General features: G+C 45.2%; 1 protein-coding gene across 8 annotated transcripts in view; it reads right to left on the bottom strand.

The window, feature by feature from the left end:
• Positions 1-17,732, bottom strand: part of ANAPC1 (anaphase promoting complex subunit 1) — a 58,394-nt gene that overhangs the window by 22,831 nt on the left and 17,831 nt on the right. For all 8 annotated transcript variants that reach the window (XM_083732979.1, XM_083732980.1, XM_083732981.1 and 5 more), the window contains exons 18-30: positions 17,333-17,407; positions 15,210-15,475; positions 14,893-14,984; positions 13,201-13,349; positions 12,110-12,188; positions 11,582-11,618; positions 9,697-9,767; positions 7,730-7,908; positions 6,969-7,195; positions 4,325-4,443; positions 3,141-3,412; positions 1,386-1,620; positions 489-580 (exon numbers count right to left, since the gene is read on the bottom strand). In XM_083732979.1, the coding sequence (XP_083589105.1) occupies positions 489-580; positions 1,386-1,620; positions 3,141-3,412; positions 4,325-4,443; positions 6,969-7,195; positions 7,730-7,908; positions 9,697-9,767; positions 11,582-11,618; positions 12,110-12,188; positions 13,201-13,349; positions 14,893-14,984; positions 15,210-15,475; positions 17,333-17,407 (1,893 nt within the window). The remainder of the gene's footprint in view (positions 1-488; positions 581-1,385; positions 1,621-3,140; positions 3,413-4,324; positions 4,444-6,968; positions 7,196-7,729; positions 7,909-9,696; positions 9,768-11,581; positions 11,619-12,109; positions 12,189-13,200; positions 13,350-14,892; positions 14,985-15,209; positions 15,476-17,332; positions 17,408-17,732) is intronic.

Below are 17,732 nucleotides of genomic sequence, written 5' to 3'. Positions count from 1 at the left end.
ACCCCGCCCATCTGGCTGGGTTTCCCCAGCCACTCTGGGCGGCTTCCAAAAAAGATTAAAAATACATTAAAATGTCACACATTAAAAACTTCCCTTAACAGGGCTGCCTTCAGATGTCTTCTGAATGTCAGGTAGTTGTTGTTCTCTTTGACATCTGATGGGAGGGTGTTCCACAGGGCAGGTGCCACTGCCGAGAAGGCCCTCTGCCTGGTTCCCTGTAGCTTTGCTTCTCGCAGTGAGGGAGCCGCCAGAAGGCCCTCGGCGCTGGAACTCAGTGTCCGGGCAGAACGATGGGGGTGGAGATGCTCCTTCAGGTATACTGGGCCAAGCCCTATCCTGTTCTACAAACGTGTTTGCGGCCCAAGGTGCCTGAAGCACACTCAGCGAACAAACAGGTGCTGCATTCGGATGAAAATCTAGCAAACAGTCCAGCATCTCTCTTTCTCTATCTCACTCACACGTTCCCCAAAAGAGAGAGCTTCACTTACCCCGAGGCAAACCATGCCCAAAGCTAAGCCAGCAGCTAGCGAATAGGACTCTCTGTCGGTGCAATACTCCATTTCAGGGCCTGGGGGGCGCCCTTAAATTTAAAACAACAACAAGAGTAAGTCAAAACTAGAAAGAAAGAAAGAAAGAAAGAAAGAAAGAAAGAAAGAAAGAAAGAAAGAAAGAAAATAGTTGATTGTTACTCAATTAAATATTAACCTGAATTTTAGTACTGAAAAGCTTAAAAGGTAAAGGTAAAGGGACCCCTGACCATTACGTCCAGTCGTGACCGACTCTGGGGTTGCAACGTTCATTTCGCTTTATTGGCCAAGGGAGCCAGCATACAGCTTCCGGGTCATGTGGCCAGCATGACTAAGCCGCTTCTGGCGAACCAGAGCAGCGCATGGAAACACCGTTTACCTTCCCGCCGGAGTGGTACCTATTTATCTACTTGCACTTTGAGGTGCTTTCGAACTGCTAGGTTGACAGGAGCAGGGACTTAGCAACGGGAGCTCACCCCGTTGCGGGGATTCGAACCGCCAACCTTCTGATCGGCAAGCCCTAGGCTCTGTGGTTTAACCCACAGCGCCACCCGCGTCCCTCCAATATCATATTATCAGGGATAAATCAGGGGCCAATTCGGACAGCTTCCTTAAAGATTTTAGCCTGCGGCAGCAAAAATTAAATCTATCCATTCGCACAACTGCAAGGTCGTCTCCATGAAATCATTCGCGAAGGGAAGCCCACACAGCACTCACTCCAGATGTTGTGGACTACAACGTAGCTTTAGCCAGCATGGCCAGGGATGTCGATGCAAGTCCAGTAACATCTGGAGGGCACCTACGTTGGCTACCTGTGCAAAACATTCATGACCCAGATTTCCTCCCCTGGAGCTTTACCTATTTCCGACAGCAGAACCTCGGCCGTGTGCCTGTGAGCCATGCCTTGGTACACCAAGCCAATCCCTATCACAGCTGCCACTTGTACATTGTGAGGCACATCCAGTTCGGTGGAAGTGGGCGGCAGAAGAGCAGGGATGTGGATGCTGAGCAGGCGAGTGATGGACATGTCCATGGTGCCCAGCTTGGCGGCAGAGACCCCAAGCAGCAGCCCGATGCTCGTCATTTCGTGGCCCTGCCGGGAGAAACAAACACATCCATCAGGTGCCCTTTTTTGAATGGAAATGCACAAACACACATTCATGAGCTGCACCCCAAACCAAAAAGCCTGAGGCCATGTTTCAGGATTATTTTATTTTACATCTTAATCAGATACCGTATTTTTTCGCTCTATAAGACGCACCCGACCACAAGACGCACCTCGTTTTTAGAGGAGGAAAACTAGTAACAAGAAAGCAATGCAAAGCCTCTTGAGCGAAGAGGGAGGAGCGCTCCCGTTGCGCTCAAGGGGCTTTGCGTGGCTATCCCTGAAGCCAGAAGACCAAGAGGGATCACTGCGCACCGATCCCTCTTGCTCTTCTGGCTTCAGGGATAGCTGCACAGCCTGCATTCGCTCTGTAAGATGCACACACATTTCCCCTTACTTTTTAGGAGGGAAAAAGTGCGTCTTATAGAGCGAAAAATACGGTAAGTGCTGCAATGCAATGAGGACAATGAGATGCAATGAGGACAAGGGTACCTTCTTTCATATGTGATGGACCTGTAAAAGGGTCAAAGAGTATTGGGAAATAATTTATAATGAATTGGAAAAAATGTTTAAAAGCACCTTTCCAAAAAAACACACCACCAGAGTTATTTTTGCTGGGGTTAATTCAGATGGGGGAAAAAGGCTATTTATGTATGCGCTAAGGCGGCCCATGTTTTGTTAGCCCCAAAATGGAAAACGAGCGAGGTCCCAAAGAAGAATGGCAACCTAAACTGATGGAATATGCAGCTTGCGGACCTAACATATAGAATAAGAGAACAAGAAGAACGTTCGTTTAAAGAAGATTGGGAAATGTTTTCTGAATATATGGGGGGAAATTGTGTACACTTGGAAACGTTGGCAGCATTAAGAGGAATTCAACAGTGTAAATACCCGGTAAATTTTGACGGAAGTAATAATGGAATGGTTTAGTTTTATAAAATATGAAGGGATTTATGCTATGTAAAATGAACTATGGAAAGTGAAGAAGGGACGTCACTGATATTTTATAAATGAATATTCTAAATTGTAAAACAGAAAATTTAATAAAAATTATATTCTTTAAAAAAAGGATTCATTTATTTTAACATACACCACACACAAACAACAAACACATACTGTTTGGAGGGGGCCCTTCCTTGCCCCCCATGACTAATTTTTTTTAGGGATGTGGGGAACTGCAGCGGTGAGGGAGGAATTGGCAAAGATCTGGTGCCTTGCCTTGCACAAGGAGAAAAGCTTTTCACCAGTGCGAAGCCATCGTTGATAAAACCATGGTTTGCTGCAATGCAGTAACGACGGTTATAGTTGCTGGTCTGCCTCTGGAGGCAGAACTGCTGGGCAAGCAGAAAACAAAGGCAGACAAGCAGGCTTGAACTGTGGTTGCCTGTATGTCTGGGTACTAAACTACGATTAGCAGAAACCATGGTTTGGCATGACCACCTGACTATAGTCAGAAATGCAAAAATTGTGACGTTCTCTTCCCTTTGCCTTTGGGTCAAGCATCTCACCTTTGTCAAGTAGTCATGGATGTTGAGTGTGGCAAGCTTTGTGAGGTGGCCGTTCAAACCCAAGGCCATGAGGAATCCTGCATATTCATTGGCTAGTTCGGCATTTTTGGGTTTGTTGTAGACGATCCATGCAGAATCGATTTGAGAAGCAGGCGCGATCTTCAGTCCAGCAGCAACGCCATTGTGGAAGTTGGCCCAGCAAGCCATGTTCGGAGGCACATCTATGTTGCCACTGTTGAGGTCCACTGTAGTATTCCTAGGAGGAGCCCGGCCTACAGAGTGCAGAACGACCAACTGCATGTGAATCAGAACCGTAGAAGAAAACCCCTTTCTGCTTGGGAGGGCTAAGCATAGTTAGCTGCTTTGGCGTCACAGTAAACTATAGTTATCAACAAACATCAAACTGACTTGTGTTTTATATATGCTGTAAGCTGCCCAGAGTGGCTGGGGAAACCCAGCCAGATGGGTGGGGTATAAATAATAAAATTATTATTATTCTTTATTATTATGACAGTGGCCTGGTTCAATTGCTGCTTCTGGCCATGGAGGCAGAGCATAGCCATCACAGCTAGTAACCCGATGAACCCTCCTTCGAGGAACAAACTTCCTATAAGGTAAAGGTAAGGGGACCCCTGACCATTAGGTCCAGTCGTGGCTGACTCTGGGGTTGCAGCACTCATCTCGCTTTATTGGCCAAGGGAGCTGGCATACAGCTTCCAGGTCATGTGGCCAGCATGACTAAGCCACTTCTGGCGAACCAGAGAAGCGCATGGAAACGCCGTTTACCTTCCCGCCGGAGAGGTACCTATTTATCTACTTGCACTTTGAGGTGCTTTCAAACTGCTAGGTTGGCAGGAGCAGGGACCGAGAAATGGGAGCTCACCCCGTTGCGGGGATTCAAACTGCCGACCTTCTGATTGGCCAGTCCTAGGTTCTGTGGTTTAACCCACAGCACCACCCACGTCCCTAACAAACTTGCTATAAGAGCTACTAATTTTTGTTCCTGTTGTGACTCAAATTATCCCTAAATTTCCTTCCCTCCTCCAGATTCTCCCACTGCCTAATCCAGAGGAGTGTCATGGATTTAATGCTACAATGGTAGCATTGTAGAGCAGGCAGTGCTCTCTCTGTGTGTTAGTTCATAGGTAAATCAGGTTATCATGCTAATTATTGCAGGAACACACCTGTCAGGTTTAATTTGGGAATAGGCAACGGTTCTGTTGGAACTGGATGATATGAGAACAGAGTGAACATTCCTCTTCCCAAAGGGAGAGCCATTGTCCGCTGACACAACTGCAGTAGCCTATGGTGAAAATCAAACACAGAAAGAATGCAACCAACAATATTATTCCTTTCTAAACACACACACACACACACACACACACACACACTTCTACCAACAGGTTAACTAAATTATATTACAATCAACTTTAAAACGGGCAATAAAAAGCTGTAAGAATATAAAATACAAATAAAGAAAGCATTTCTCAGTGTTCCGAATACAGTGGTACCTCGGGTTAAGAACTTAATTCGTTCTGGAGGTCTGTTCTTAACATGAAACTGTTCTCTACCTGAAGCACCACTTTAGCTAATGGGACCTCCTGCTGCTGCCGCGCCACCGCTGCGTGATTTCTGTTCTCATCCTGAAGCAAAGTTCTTAACCCGAGGAACTATTTCTGGGTTAGCAGAGTCTGTAACCTGAAGCGTCTGTAACCCGAGGTACCACTGTACATCTAGTGCTTTTCTCTGGGGGGATGCAGGGGTACGCAGATTTTGTGAATCTAAGTTTGGCCTCATTGAGGAGCAGTATTTCAATATGAGTAGGAAAATGAGAGTACCCCGAAACATTTTTTTTCTTAGAAAAAAACCACTGCATCAAACATTCCACCAATGAGAAATATGCAAAGTACACAGGAAACCTGTGAATCTGTGGACAGAGTGACAGATGAACGTATGAATTTGGATTTCTCCATGGTTTATTTGTGAATATTTTATGGCAGGCAGCAGATTGTGTGAATGTACTCTACTGAAAAAGACAAGAGTTTGAAGTGATGCAAGGACTTGTCTGCGGTGGTTGGTCTGCAATGGCCCAGTCACTCGTATGCAAGTCATCAGTATGCAAGTCATCCAGTGAGATATTAAATATAGTCTACCCTGCTTTTTCCTTTCAGGCTAGGATTCTTTGTCTGTGGTCTTGGGCTCAAGATGGACCCTGTTCCTGTTCCCATCCTCTCTTTTGGAAGCACCTGAACTCGGGCAGAAGGCAAGAGAGAGCCCCTCAAACAAACCAGCTGTGTTCTTTATGTATTGATTATGCTTGGGGAGGCTTCCACAGCTATTGCCTGTGCCAAAAGCTCTTCCAGACTGACAGGTCTGCAGAGGATTTGGCATGTCAAGTGGCAGAGCTACTATTGCGCTAAAACAGAGACATCAAAGGTGCTTCCAGGCAACAATGTTTACTGAAGATTCACCCCAATTTGTTTGCAGGGAGATGACATTTGCTATTGAAACCATAAGGTAAAGGGACCCCTGACCATTAGGTCCAGTCGCGGACGACTCTGGGGTTGCGGCGCTCATCTCACTTTACTGGCCGAGGGAGCCGGCGTACAGCTTCCGGGTCATGTGACCAGCATGACTAAGCCGCTTCTGGCAAACCAGAGCAGCACACGGAAACGCCGTTTACCTTCCCCTCAGAGCAGTACCTATTTATCTACTTGCACTTTGAGGTGCTTTCGAACTGCTAGGTTGGCAGGAGCAGGGGCCGAGCAACGGGAGCTCACCCCATCGCAGGGATTCGAACCGCCGACCTTCTGATCGGCAAAGTCCTAGGCTCTGTGGTTTAACCCACAGCACCACCCGCGTCCATTTATTTTTTTACAATTTGTTTGTGGGTAGGTTAGATTATGTTGCATCAGGGCAAATGCTCTACAGTGTATTTCCCTGTCACTTTCCTTACTGCAGAAAGTCCAGTCTTTGGCAATCTGTGGGTCTCTTGCACCAGAGCTCCCTAGCAACAAATTTTGCAACCTGAATTTGCCCTGTGAGACCTGCATTCAAGGGGGATGAACTAGACAATCCTTTGGGTACTTTCCAACTCTACAATTCTATGATTTCAGGTCAGATTTGAGGGTAAACCATATACAGCACGGGTCTGCCCTTGTGGCTTGTTGGAAGTTGAAACTGCTTCACATGTACTATTACGTTGTCGTCTTTATGAGGATATACGTTTGACTTTTATTACACCTGTTGTGCAAAAGTCCAGGAAAGAATCGGAATACCATAGTTTAAAACTACTGCTAGAGGACAAGAATCCCAAGACTACATTAAATGTAGCTAAATTCTGTGTGTCTGCAATCAATCGCAGGAAGCAAGTGGCATCCCATAATGACCAAACCCCTAAATGTTAATTACAGGGGGCACGCTAATAATTAATTTTAATTTTTTATATTTAAATCTTTGTTATATTCATATTGTCCCTTGTATTTTTGATATTTTTTTTATGATCTTTGATATTGTGTGTGTTGACGCTGGTCTGTGACTGTATTAATAAATTCATTCATTCATTCTATGATTCTACGAATCCCCCTCAAAAACAGCGACAGTCTAAAAGTGCCCTCAATCTCAAACCTGCAAAAGAACACGGCATTTTCGTAAGGAAACTTTCTACTTTCCCGACTGCCCCCTCCCATTGCTGATCCCAGCATCCTTAGGAACTTCCAGTGCCTGGAATCACTGCTAGGAAGCCTGACTCTGGCAAACGTGGGGATCTCTGCAGTGACACAATATGACACTCCGACAAACAAGCTTCTAGGAAAGCCAACAATTTACCGGTTTTCTTTTTCTTCTATATATTCGTGGTCACTGACTTCTGGCATCTGAACTACATTGACACGGACAGGGTGAGCACTCTGCAGAAGTCTGCGCACCTCTTGCACTCTCAGGTCTTCGCTCCATATGAGTGACATCACTTCCTGGTTCATATCATTCATTCCGTCGTCCTCCTCTTCTGACTCGGCTGTTGAGGGCATTTCGGAGGAGAGCACCTGGGTGTCAGACTTTTGGAGAGAAAGAGAGCGAAATTGTATTTTCAGTGGGGAAAGGTTGGAATGTTTGAGGCTATATATTTAAGGAAAAAAATGAGTACTAGAGGCGAGAAACGTAACAGAGGTACATAAGGTTATGCACAGTGTGGAGAAAGATCACAGAGGAAAGCATTCCTCTCCTTCTCAAAATACTAAAACCCGGGGTGAGCCAATGAAGATGAATGGTAGGAGATTAAAGATAGATAAGAGGAAACACTTCATCACACAAAGCATAGTTAACCTATGGAATTTTCTACCACAAGACATAGTGAAGACGACCAACTTGGAAGGCTTTAAAAGGGGATTAGACAAATGCATGGAAGATGCAAACCCAAACATTCAAATTTCCCCCTTTTTCCATAAAAAGGCATCATTGGTAAAACTAGAAATGCTCTTTCCCTTTAATTTAAACAAATGGAAAGCCAAGCACAGGCATTAAATCTCAGGAACTATTTGAAGGAATCTTCCCAACTTTTCTCTGGAAGATACTTATATTATGGTACTTACAGCTTTACACTTTGGCAAGTTTCCCTCGCACGCCTGTTTGGAAAGATCCTGACGGCCAATCAGAAGACAGACTGCTTCCGGCCAGTCAGAGGCAGGCTGCTGCCGGCAGTGATATATTGCATCTCTGATAGGAAGAGCAACTCCAAATGGCAAAGACTCCAGATCTCTTAAGGTGAATCCTAATATTATAAAGAAAACAAAGCTTGGGGTAATTTTGCATGCTAATTTCTATGAACCCATCTTAAGTCCAAATATACACATTACTGTCTGTAGGCACAAAAGTAGAGATGCAAACATATCCTGTAGGACAGGGGTGGGGAAACCTTTTCTGGCTAGCAAGCCAGATCTTAATCTCCCTTGGCCCCCATGAATCAAATCTGACAGGTTTCAATCACCTGCCATCAGAGAATCAGGTGAAACTGTGCTTCAAAGACCCAATTGTAAGGACTTCAAAATGCAACATGGGGGGCTGCTTGAAAGTGCTTTGCAAGCAGTCACATACTGTTCCTTAAGTCTCTGAAACAGCTTTCAAACAGTTGGGTTTGGGAAGGATCAAGAGCAGTGCTGAGAGAGAGAAGCAGTTTTCATGGACTGCGAGTCAGTTATACCTCCTTGAGAAGTTGATGGGCAGGAGGGAGTACATGTTGGGAATCTGAATACGTGCAGCTACTCACACAGAGTCAATTAGGGTTTGGCAGACAGCCAAGGCAATGTGAAGGAGTAAGTCTGCCTGGTGATACAGAGGCATGGAGACAGCTCCATGACTGGTCACCTCTCTCACGGGAATAATGATTAATGGCCTACTAACTAGCACGAGTGTCAGTGTAGGAGTTGGAGGTTGAGAGTTGTGAGTCGTGTATGAGAGTTAGTCAAAGATCCGTGTTCTGTTCTATTCCTGTAAATACAGTGGTACCTCGGGTTACATACGCTTCAGGTTACATATGCTTCAGGTTACAGACTCTGCTAACCCAGAAATAGTGCTTCAGGTTAAGAACTTTGCTTCAGGATAAGAACAGAAATCGTGCTCCAGCGGCGCGGCGGCAGTGGGAGGCCCCATTAGCTAAAGTGGTGCTTCAGGTTAAGAACAGTTTCAGGTTAAGTACAGACCTCCGGAACGAATTATGTACTTAACCCGAGGTACCACTGTAGTCCACTGTATGTAATAAACACCTAACTACAAGTTCCTGGTTCCTGCTTCGTCCATCCCGTCTGCAGCCAAGCTTCCAATTGCTTTCGTAAATTCTGCGTTTACTCTGCTAGGTCTGGCTAAGGTCCTGCAACTAGTCGTGAAGTTGCGAAACACCAAATAGGTTTTGCCAATAGTACAACTTGCCTTGCTCCAGCAAAGGAATGATTGGACACACTTTAGATTCCTGAATGTTCCTATGAAGCCCCTCTATTATCAACCCATAGGGTGGGAGTGGCTTCCCCAAAACGGCCTTAGCAGGCCGGTGATCCCTGCCCCTACACTCAGTAGGTACAGGCCCATGGCATTAGAATCCTTCAGGATGAAGACAAACAATGGTTTTTAAGAGAGTATTCCAAGTGAAACACTGCTTCCCATGGTGCACATTCGTATTTCTTTGCCTCATTGTTACGTCTGGCCGTAAACACTTTTCAGGCCTTTGAAATGATAAAAACCTATGAAACATCTTTGGCCAGAGACAACAGCGGTATTTGTGCACACACAAGCAGCGGCCCCACTTTCAGACTGCTTTCTGGGGGAAAAACAACACGTCTCTAGATTCTGCTTTCACGCATTTAAAAATGAAGTTGCTAGCCTTTGTTTATATGCACGCAGAAAGGCCACAAAACCAAACACAAGTTTTATTTTTAGTGCTTAATTTTTGGTTTGTTGCGTATGTATTTTTCCACCCTCGGACCTTCAGGTGATGGGCGTATTTATAAGTACTTTAAATAAATAAAATAAATAAAATTCCTGGCAAAAAGTTGGAAGATCTCCTTACCTACATTCGTCATCCAGACAACCAGCTTCTCTGCAAGACTGGAAGCAGATGGGCTGTGCCGAAAACTGCATCTGCACAACAATGGGAAAAGCAAGAGGAATGTAATGCGCTGTCCAGGAGCCAAAAAGGGGCTTCCATGCCTCTCCACCTGTCCCTGATGATTCTCCCTGGGCCACCCCAACCTCACCAGCCCCGCTCCATGTCCTCCCCAACTACTTCTGCCTGGCTGGAATGTATCCTTGAACTGTGACAATGCATCTTGCTTGCCTGCACAGAGAGGGGTGTGAGTGTCACATCCATTGCCATAGGTGCCAACGCTATCCATTGCCATAGGTGTTAGAATTCCTGCACCATGATTGCAGTCATGGGATTTTTGTCTATCACATGACGGTGTATGTTTTGACTCCACAGAGTGGGTAGTGACGGAGACAGGATGTTTGTGTTACTGTGTTCCGTGAAGTGGGACTATTGTCCTTTGTTCATTTTTTCTCTTTGCTGTCTGATGCTAGAGAGAGAGGGAGCCATGTTGCAGTGCTCCGTGTGTGTTTATATGTAAATAAAGTAGATTAGCCAAAATGCTGAGTTGCTGAGGTCTATTACGCAAGCTGCGAAGGCTTTGCTGATCCTTAAGTGTGCTAATGTCTGTTGGCATCGGTCGCTGTGATGTTCGGGCTGAAGAAAGCTTTTGAAGCTCCCGAACGATTGACAAGGAGGGAAAGAACATGGGAGATGGGCATGTGTCTCTACCAGGGTCCTACTCGAGTGTAGGCTGAACTCCTGACAGGGGACACCTAAGCACCCCCAAAAAAGTATGCTGGCACGGGACTGAGCCTCCCCAAATTTGAGGGGCTGGGCCTTGCCAGGCCTCACTGCAGAAGCAGTTGTTTTTGGCAGGCCTCATAGCCTCCTCCAGACACATGTGAAGGTCTCACCGCCAATGTTGGGCAGAACTTGGCGCCTCTGTACCAGAATACAAATTTCTTCCAGAAAGCTCCTCACAGAGGAATGTGGCCCTCCTGTTGAAAAATATTCCTCACATAGGAGGAAGGAGACGTGACTGTTGTCCTTTCCTGCTCCTCCGAGTCCCTACTTTGTTCCACAGTGAGTGGCCACAGTTTCCAGACAGATTTTGAGCCTTGGCCCCTCTACTGCCTGAAAGGAAGGAAGCAGCAGGATTGGGGCCAGGGCGGATCAGAATGCACCTACTGCAACACAACAGGGTCTTTCTCTCGCTGGTGTGGCCCAGGCCTCTTATCTCCTCCTCCTTCCATCTGGCTCTTAGGGAAAAATTCCCTGGAAAAACTAAAGTAATTCAGGAAATTGACCATAAAGAGCCGAGGAAAGAGGCGGAGGAAAAAGATCAATAGTTTAGAGGTCCTTTGAGGGGAAAAAAAGACTTCCCCAAGGGCAGGAATTGAGCAGAACCCATAAACCAGGCATAGGCAAACTCCGGCCCTCCAGATGTTTGGGACTACAATTCCCATCATCCCTAGCTAACAGGACCAGTGTGTCAGGGATGATGGGAATTGTAGTCCCAAACACCTGGAGGGCCGGAGTTTGCCTATGCCTACCATAAACCGAGAGGGTAGTTTTCATATTGCTCAGGGAGGAGACAGCAAGCAAGGGTGAGCACCAAAATATCGTACTTTTCCCTTTATAAGATGAGGGGGTTTTTATGTTTAAATAGTTCTTAAAAATTGGGGTGAGCGATGGGTATTCTGGTGAGCGTTTTTAGGCACACACACCCCCAAGAAAAGTTCAACAACTGTGGGCAATCTCCCCCCATTTTCTGAATTTTGAGTTCCTAAAAATAGGAGGTGTGTTATACACGGAAAAATACGATAGCTCCCAAGTGGAACATTACGCCATTCACTAATTAACATACCGAGGTTCCTCCAGCTCAGTTTGCTGCTTTCGCTGCCCTAAGGAAAAGAAAGGAGAGAGAATGAAAAGGCACCGCTCTTACCTTTGCTTGAGAAGATTAAAACAAGCAGCAAAAAAACAGGGTAGGGAGACTTTTCTGTGGTGGCTCCACTCCTTTGGAAAGCCCTCTCCCAGGAGGACCGAGTGGAGAACTTGTTGCTGTCATTTCAGCACCAGGCAAAACCACGCCTGTTTCCGTGGGCTTTTAAGAACTGCTAAAGTAAGCAGCTTATGAATGGTTTGGTTTGACTCTCTGCTTGAGGGAGCTGTCACTGCTTTAGTTTGCTGCTCTTAATTTGTACAATTTCTTTTTTCTTTTTTAATTAGTAGTAGTAGTAAATTGCACTTTTTGTTTCTTACAGCTCTACAAGCCACCTGGGTACTTAAGAAACATAAGTTGAAGGTGTGGGGATACAAATGATGTAACTAAAGCAAGCAAAACAAAATGAACATCCCTACGGGCATTGGAGAGCCTCAAAAAACGTATTACCTGTAGTTATCCTGGACAAATAGTTGGAGGCCTCATTTAAAACCGCTTTTTCATCGCCAAGGATGTACAGCACAACACTCTGCTCAGGAGAAAGAAATTCGCTTTTACAAAAGATCCAGTAGATTCATCTTGTACAAACCTAAGAGTCATATTCACTGCGCTGGGCAATTTTTTCTCTGGCTCCCCTCACTATTGTCTTGCATCCTGCCTGCCCAGCTGCCCGTCAAAGAATGTGACCCTTGGGATAAAAGGGATTCCTCACCCTTGATTTAGAGTAAGGGGACGAGCAACATAAGATGAAGATCAAGAGTGAAGTTACAAGTTGCTGTAAAGATTTTGTGCTGAAAAAGTCAAAAGATTTTGCTAAGAATGTGAAATGCTAGGAGTGCAGCTCATTGTTGGCTTCAGTATACAAACTGTACAGAACTGTGTATAGGTAATGTAATTCTCTGCAGGGAAACCTGTATTCTGCTATAAGTACTAGCTCATGGGTAGGTAAACGAAGGCCTGGGGGCCGGATCCGGCCCAATCACCTTCTAAATCTGGCCTCGGACGGTCCAGGAATCAGCGTGTTTTTACATGAGTAGAATGTGTCCTTTCATTTAAAATGCATCTCTGGGTTATTTGTGAGGCATAGGAATCCGTTAATTTCCTCCCCCAAAATATAATCCAGCCCCCCACAAGGTCTGAAGGACAGTGGACCGCCCCCCTACTGAAAAAGTTTGCTGACCCCTGTACTAGCTAAAGGCCACTACTGTTAGATTTTTTTTAAAAGCTGTTGCTTTAAATTGTTTTTAAATGCTATTTGTTAAGTTTGATTTTTGCATTTGTAGGCTGGGGGGGAGTTGGTATGGGGTTTTTGTTAGGAAGTGTGGGGTTTTTTTATTAGTTTGTACACATTAGTATCGTTAATTGTTTTAATTATTTTTGTTACGCATTTTTTGCATTTATATTGTAACCTTGTGTTGTGAACCGCCCTTAGACCTACGGGTATAGGGTGGTATACAAATTCAATAAGCAACAACAACATGCAGCAATACATGCTGTCACCTATTTGCAGTGCTGATTCTGCAAACAGTGGCTGCACATACCAGCACCACTAGCTTGCTCCTTTCACAGATTCCAGGCAAGTAAGGGTAGGGTGGCACACTGTCTCCCTTCAAGCAGGAACTCAGCCACTGGAAGATGCTCGGAGGTTCAGCCGAAAAAAAGGAAGGGTGATGCATGAAACCTGTTTGGGCTGAATCATACAAAGTATCAGGTCAGGTGTGCCATTTTAATAATATGGAGGTGGTTCTAAAAAAGAAGAAGGTAAAGGACTCCTGGACAGTTAAGTCCAGTCAAAGGCGACTATGGGGTTGCAGCGCTCATCTCACTTTCAGGCTGAGGGAGCCAGCATTTATCCACAGACAGCTTTCTGGGTCACGTGACCAGCATGACTAAACTGCTTCTGGCGCAACGGGACATCATGACGGAAACCAGAGCGCACGGAAACAACGTTTACCTTCCCGCCACAATGGTACCTATTTATCTACTTGCACTGGCGTGCTTTCGAACTGCTAGGTAGGCATGAGCTGGGACAGAGCAACAGGAGCTCACTCAGTCACAGGGATTCAAACTGCTGACCTTCTGATTGGCAAGCCCAAGAGGCTCAGTGGTTCAGATCACAGCGCCACCCGTATAGGATTAATGCTATCAGACCAGCTTTAAATCATTCATATAGAGCTAACAACCTCCTTCGTCAGAGCTGGGGAACTTGGGGTCCCCTGCCCTAAAGATGTAGCTAAGATGGGGGACCAGTGCTTTCCAGATGTTCTCTTTCAACTCCCATCAGCCTAGGCTAATAATCAAGGGAGTTGTAGTCTAAAGCATCCAGAACTCACCATGTTCCCATACATAGATTATGGTGCCAACTATCTCTGGCCACTGGCCAGGCTGCATGGGGTTGATAGGAGTTGGGGTACAATAATACATCCGAAGAGTCGCAGGTTCCCCATCCCTGAGCTATGTTCCAGCCTGCATATTTGCAAACTAAAACACAGCGACCTTGGGCCAAAGGAAACCAAACCCAAGTAAGTCCTGAGCACCTTGGATACTTCTCACTGCCTGGAGAATTTGGATGCACATAACAACATTGAGGGAACTTTGGTGTTTACGGTAAATATATATTTTATTTTCTGGGGACAGAATTAAGTGCTTCACAAACAGCATCCATTGACACTGCCTCTGGTTTCCAAAAATGTGTATTTGTTAAGAAGACTTCTTCTCAGCCACAAACAACAGCGCATATATATATATGACAAAACTCTAATAAGGGCAAGTTGTTTGAAATAAATATAAAATAAATATAATGCAGAGAATTTAGTACCACAGTTAATTGTGATTGCCATATAGCAGCCTAGGTCAACCCGGTGCTCTCTAGATGGTTCGGACTACAATTCCCATCAGTCATGCTGGCCAAGGCTGATGGGAGTTGTAGTCCAGAGCATCCTGAAGGGCACCTGGTTGAAGAAGGCTGCTGCGGAGGACTAGGTAAGAGACTATAAGGACCATGAACCATTGGCAATCTGTTTTCCAGTTCTGGGATTCATTAAAATAAATGCTATTACTGGATTGTATACTGCATGTGGAGAAAGCTAAACAGATCTAGGACTGCACTTTAGTAACAGCTCCACAATCAGAGTCTGGCAGCATGGCTTCTAAACACACAGTAGATTACTGACACAGTTACTAATACGAGTGTTCTTCTCCAAAGCAAACCAAGCTATTCTCTAGAAACGCACCTGGATCAATTATGCAGGCTTGGCTAGAAGTCTTTACAAGCACTGGATAGTCTCTGTAGTAGTAATCAAGATAAGCTTCCAGTTTCAAGTCCCTAAAAAGGGGGAAATAATAAACAAGTGCATAGAGTTATAAACTCTGATGGTGTCACCTCTTACTTTTCTCTATACTATTCTCTAAACACTCACCTGTTCACTCCATTTACTTAAATTTGTAAAAAATAAATAAAGATCAGATGTGCTTTAAAGCCCAACTCCAAGTCCTCCGACCTGCTGCCAGGAAACACCACTGGCCAGAGTTCACACCCACAAGGACATACCTTGCCAGCTGAACCAGAAGGACAACGAGGGAACGAATCCCTTCGCCCATCAAGCAGTTCAGCTTGAGCTCCTCGTAGATCAAGTGGAGCACGCAGAAAATAGCTGGGATGTGGGGGAAGAGAAGAGTGGTGGAATCCAAGCTGTGGTTGGGCGAGAGGCTATCCTTAGGAGATTTCACTTCCAGTGGATCCAGTCGCAGAGCTTTGGCCAAAGGGTGAGACTCAACATTTTTATGATAGTCAGAATTTAGCAGATATTCCCAGTCCTGGATTAAAGGAAAGAAGAAAGGACACATGAGACAATCCTGCATACTAAATTGTTTTAGTTTATATAGTGGAGGGAGTGTTTTGCATTTTTAAAAGAAGAATGCAAAGCAGGGAGTTAAAAACACCAAAGACAACGAGATCACCAGTGCGATCTTATAGGCAGCATTTACAGTTCTCAAGCTGTTTTTAAAAAGATGCTTATTAACATGCTGTTGGTTTTAACAAACATAATCCTGTGGCCTCTGATAGACAACTGTTGCATAATGTTTTTTTTTTTAGCAGGAGCTAATATGAATGTATGGGACGCGGGTGGCGCTGTGGGTAAAAGCCTCAGCGCCTAGGGCTCGCCGATCGAAAGGTCGGCGGTTCGAATCCCCGCGGCGGGGTGCGCTCCCGTTGCTCGGTCCCAGCGCCTGCCAACCTAGCAGTTCGAAAGCACCCTCGGGTGCAAGTAGATAAATAGAGACCGCTTTCTAGCGGGAAGGTAAACGGCGTTTCCGTGTGCAGCTCTGGCGCGCCAGAGCAGCGATGTCACGCTGGCCACGTGACCCGGAAGTGTCTTCGGACAGCGCTGGCCCCTGGCCTCTTGAGTGAGATGGGCGCACAACCCCAGAGTCTGGCAAGACTGGCCCGTACGGGCAGGGGTACCTTTACCTTTACCTTTACCTTAATATGAATGTACCTATTGCAACAGGATCTTTCTCTCACTGATGTGGCCTATTTTGGAGCCTATTTTGTCAAGACATTGCTTGCTTGCTCATTAGCATTTAAGGAGATTCTCTAGCACAGTTCAGAAACTGGCATCCACAACGATGTCTTTCATATTGCGAGATCAAAAAGAAATGTTGCCTAGTCAGCTTCTGAAACACGGACCAATGGTGATCATTTGCATGTGTCAAATAGATATCAGAGAGCAGACAAAGCCTAAACCTCTTGATCCCAAACACAATATAAATAAATAATTTTTTATTTATACCCCGCCCTTCCCGGTTCAGAAAACCGGGCTCAGGACGGCTAACAACAAATTTAAAACACTTAATTGATGCAACAAAAAACAGCATAAAATACCGTATAAAATGTGAATAACAATAAATTCAGAATTCAAAAATCAATTTAAGGGGGAAATCCATCCAATAAACATTAGATGATCACCAGGGCTAGCTGGCTAAATTAGTCCTATTTGGGCCAGTGAGGAGACCAGGGGAGAATTAGATGTGGGATCCTAGAGCGGGAAATCTTCATAAAAGGGGGAGGGGGAGGGAAGGAAGGGGAATAAAAGATCAGGCTAAGTTCAGATTGAAAGCCAAGCGGAATAGCTCTGTCTTACAGGCCCTGCGGAAGGAGGTTAAATCCTGCAGGGCCCTGGACTCATGGGACATGAGAAACACTTTTTTTCAATGCCACCATTAACAATCTGAGCTACCTTGTACCAAAACCAAAGTCCAAATCTGATGAAGTGGGCTCTAGTCTACAAAATATTATGCCATAGTACATTTATTAGTCTTTTAAAGATGCCCCTGCACTCTCCATGGTTTTACTTGTGGCTATCCCTCTGGGAGCTTTTTATGTTGAATCATCAAAGTTCGTCAAGTGATATGCAGACCTGTGAAGTCAGCCTTCAGTCCAAAACACCAGGTTGTGGCTGAAGTGTTGGGACTACAATTCCTACCCCTGCTGTAAGTCAAAAGAGCACACCTGATGCTCACATAACACCAAACAAGTTCATGCAAATGTGTGTGTTTTTTAGCTAAGCGCCATACAAGTCTAGGAAGCAGCACCTCCCGAATCAGAGGAATGCACAAAAATCCTCCAGCTGGTCAGGAACTACTAATTAAAATGATAAATTATTCCCTTACTTCATCTGATCCTGTCTCTGACGGCCGGGCTTTCTTGGGAGCAATGACTGGAGAAAGAGAGCCTTCAAAATCAAGCTGAAATAAACAGATAAATAAATCATCACACTGGGCACTGAATTTAAGTTTTCATACATTACAGGAATTGTTCTGTCAGAAGAAGCAAAGCTGATCGTGCAAGAGTTCCACGTACAATTGTGATTATTTCTTTGCATTAGCCTCCGCCACCTGGAACCCTGCCCCTGATTTGGACAAAAACTCTCACCAGCCCCAGACAACCTGGAGGTTGGCTGTCCCTGCTCTAAGATCTACCGTATATACTCGAGTATAAGCCGAACCGAATATAAGCCGAGGCACCTAATTTTACCACAAAAAACTGGGAAAACTTATTGACTCACTCAAT

This window comes from Podarcis gaigeae (genome assembly GCF_964106915.1).
Source record: "Podarcis gaigeae genome assembly, chromosome: 3".
NCBI lineage: Eukaryota > Metazoa > Chordata > Lepidosauria > Squamata > Lacertidae > Podarcis > Podarcis gaigeae.
The sequence above is the reverse complement of the archived record's forward strand: the minus strand, read 5'-3'. Positions and strand labels throughout refer to the sequence as shown.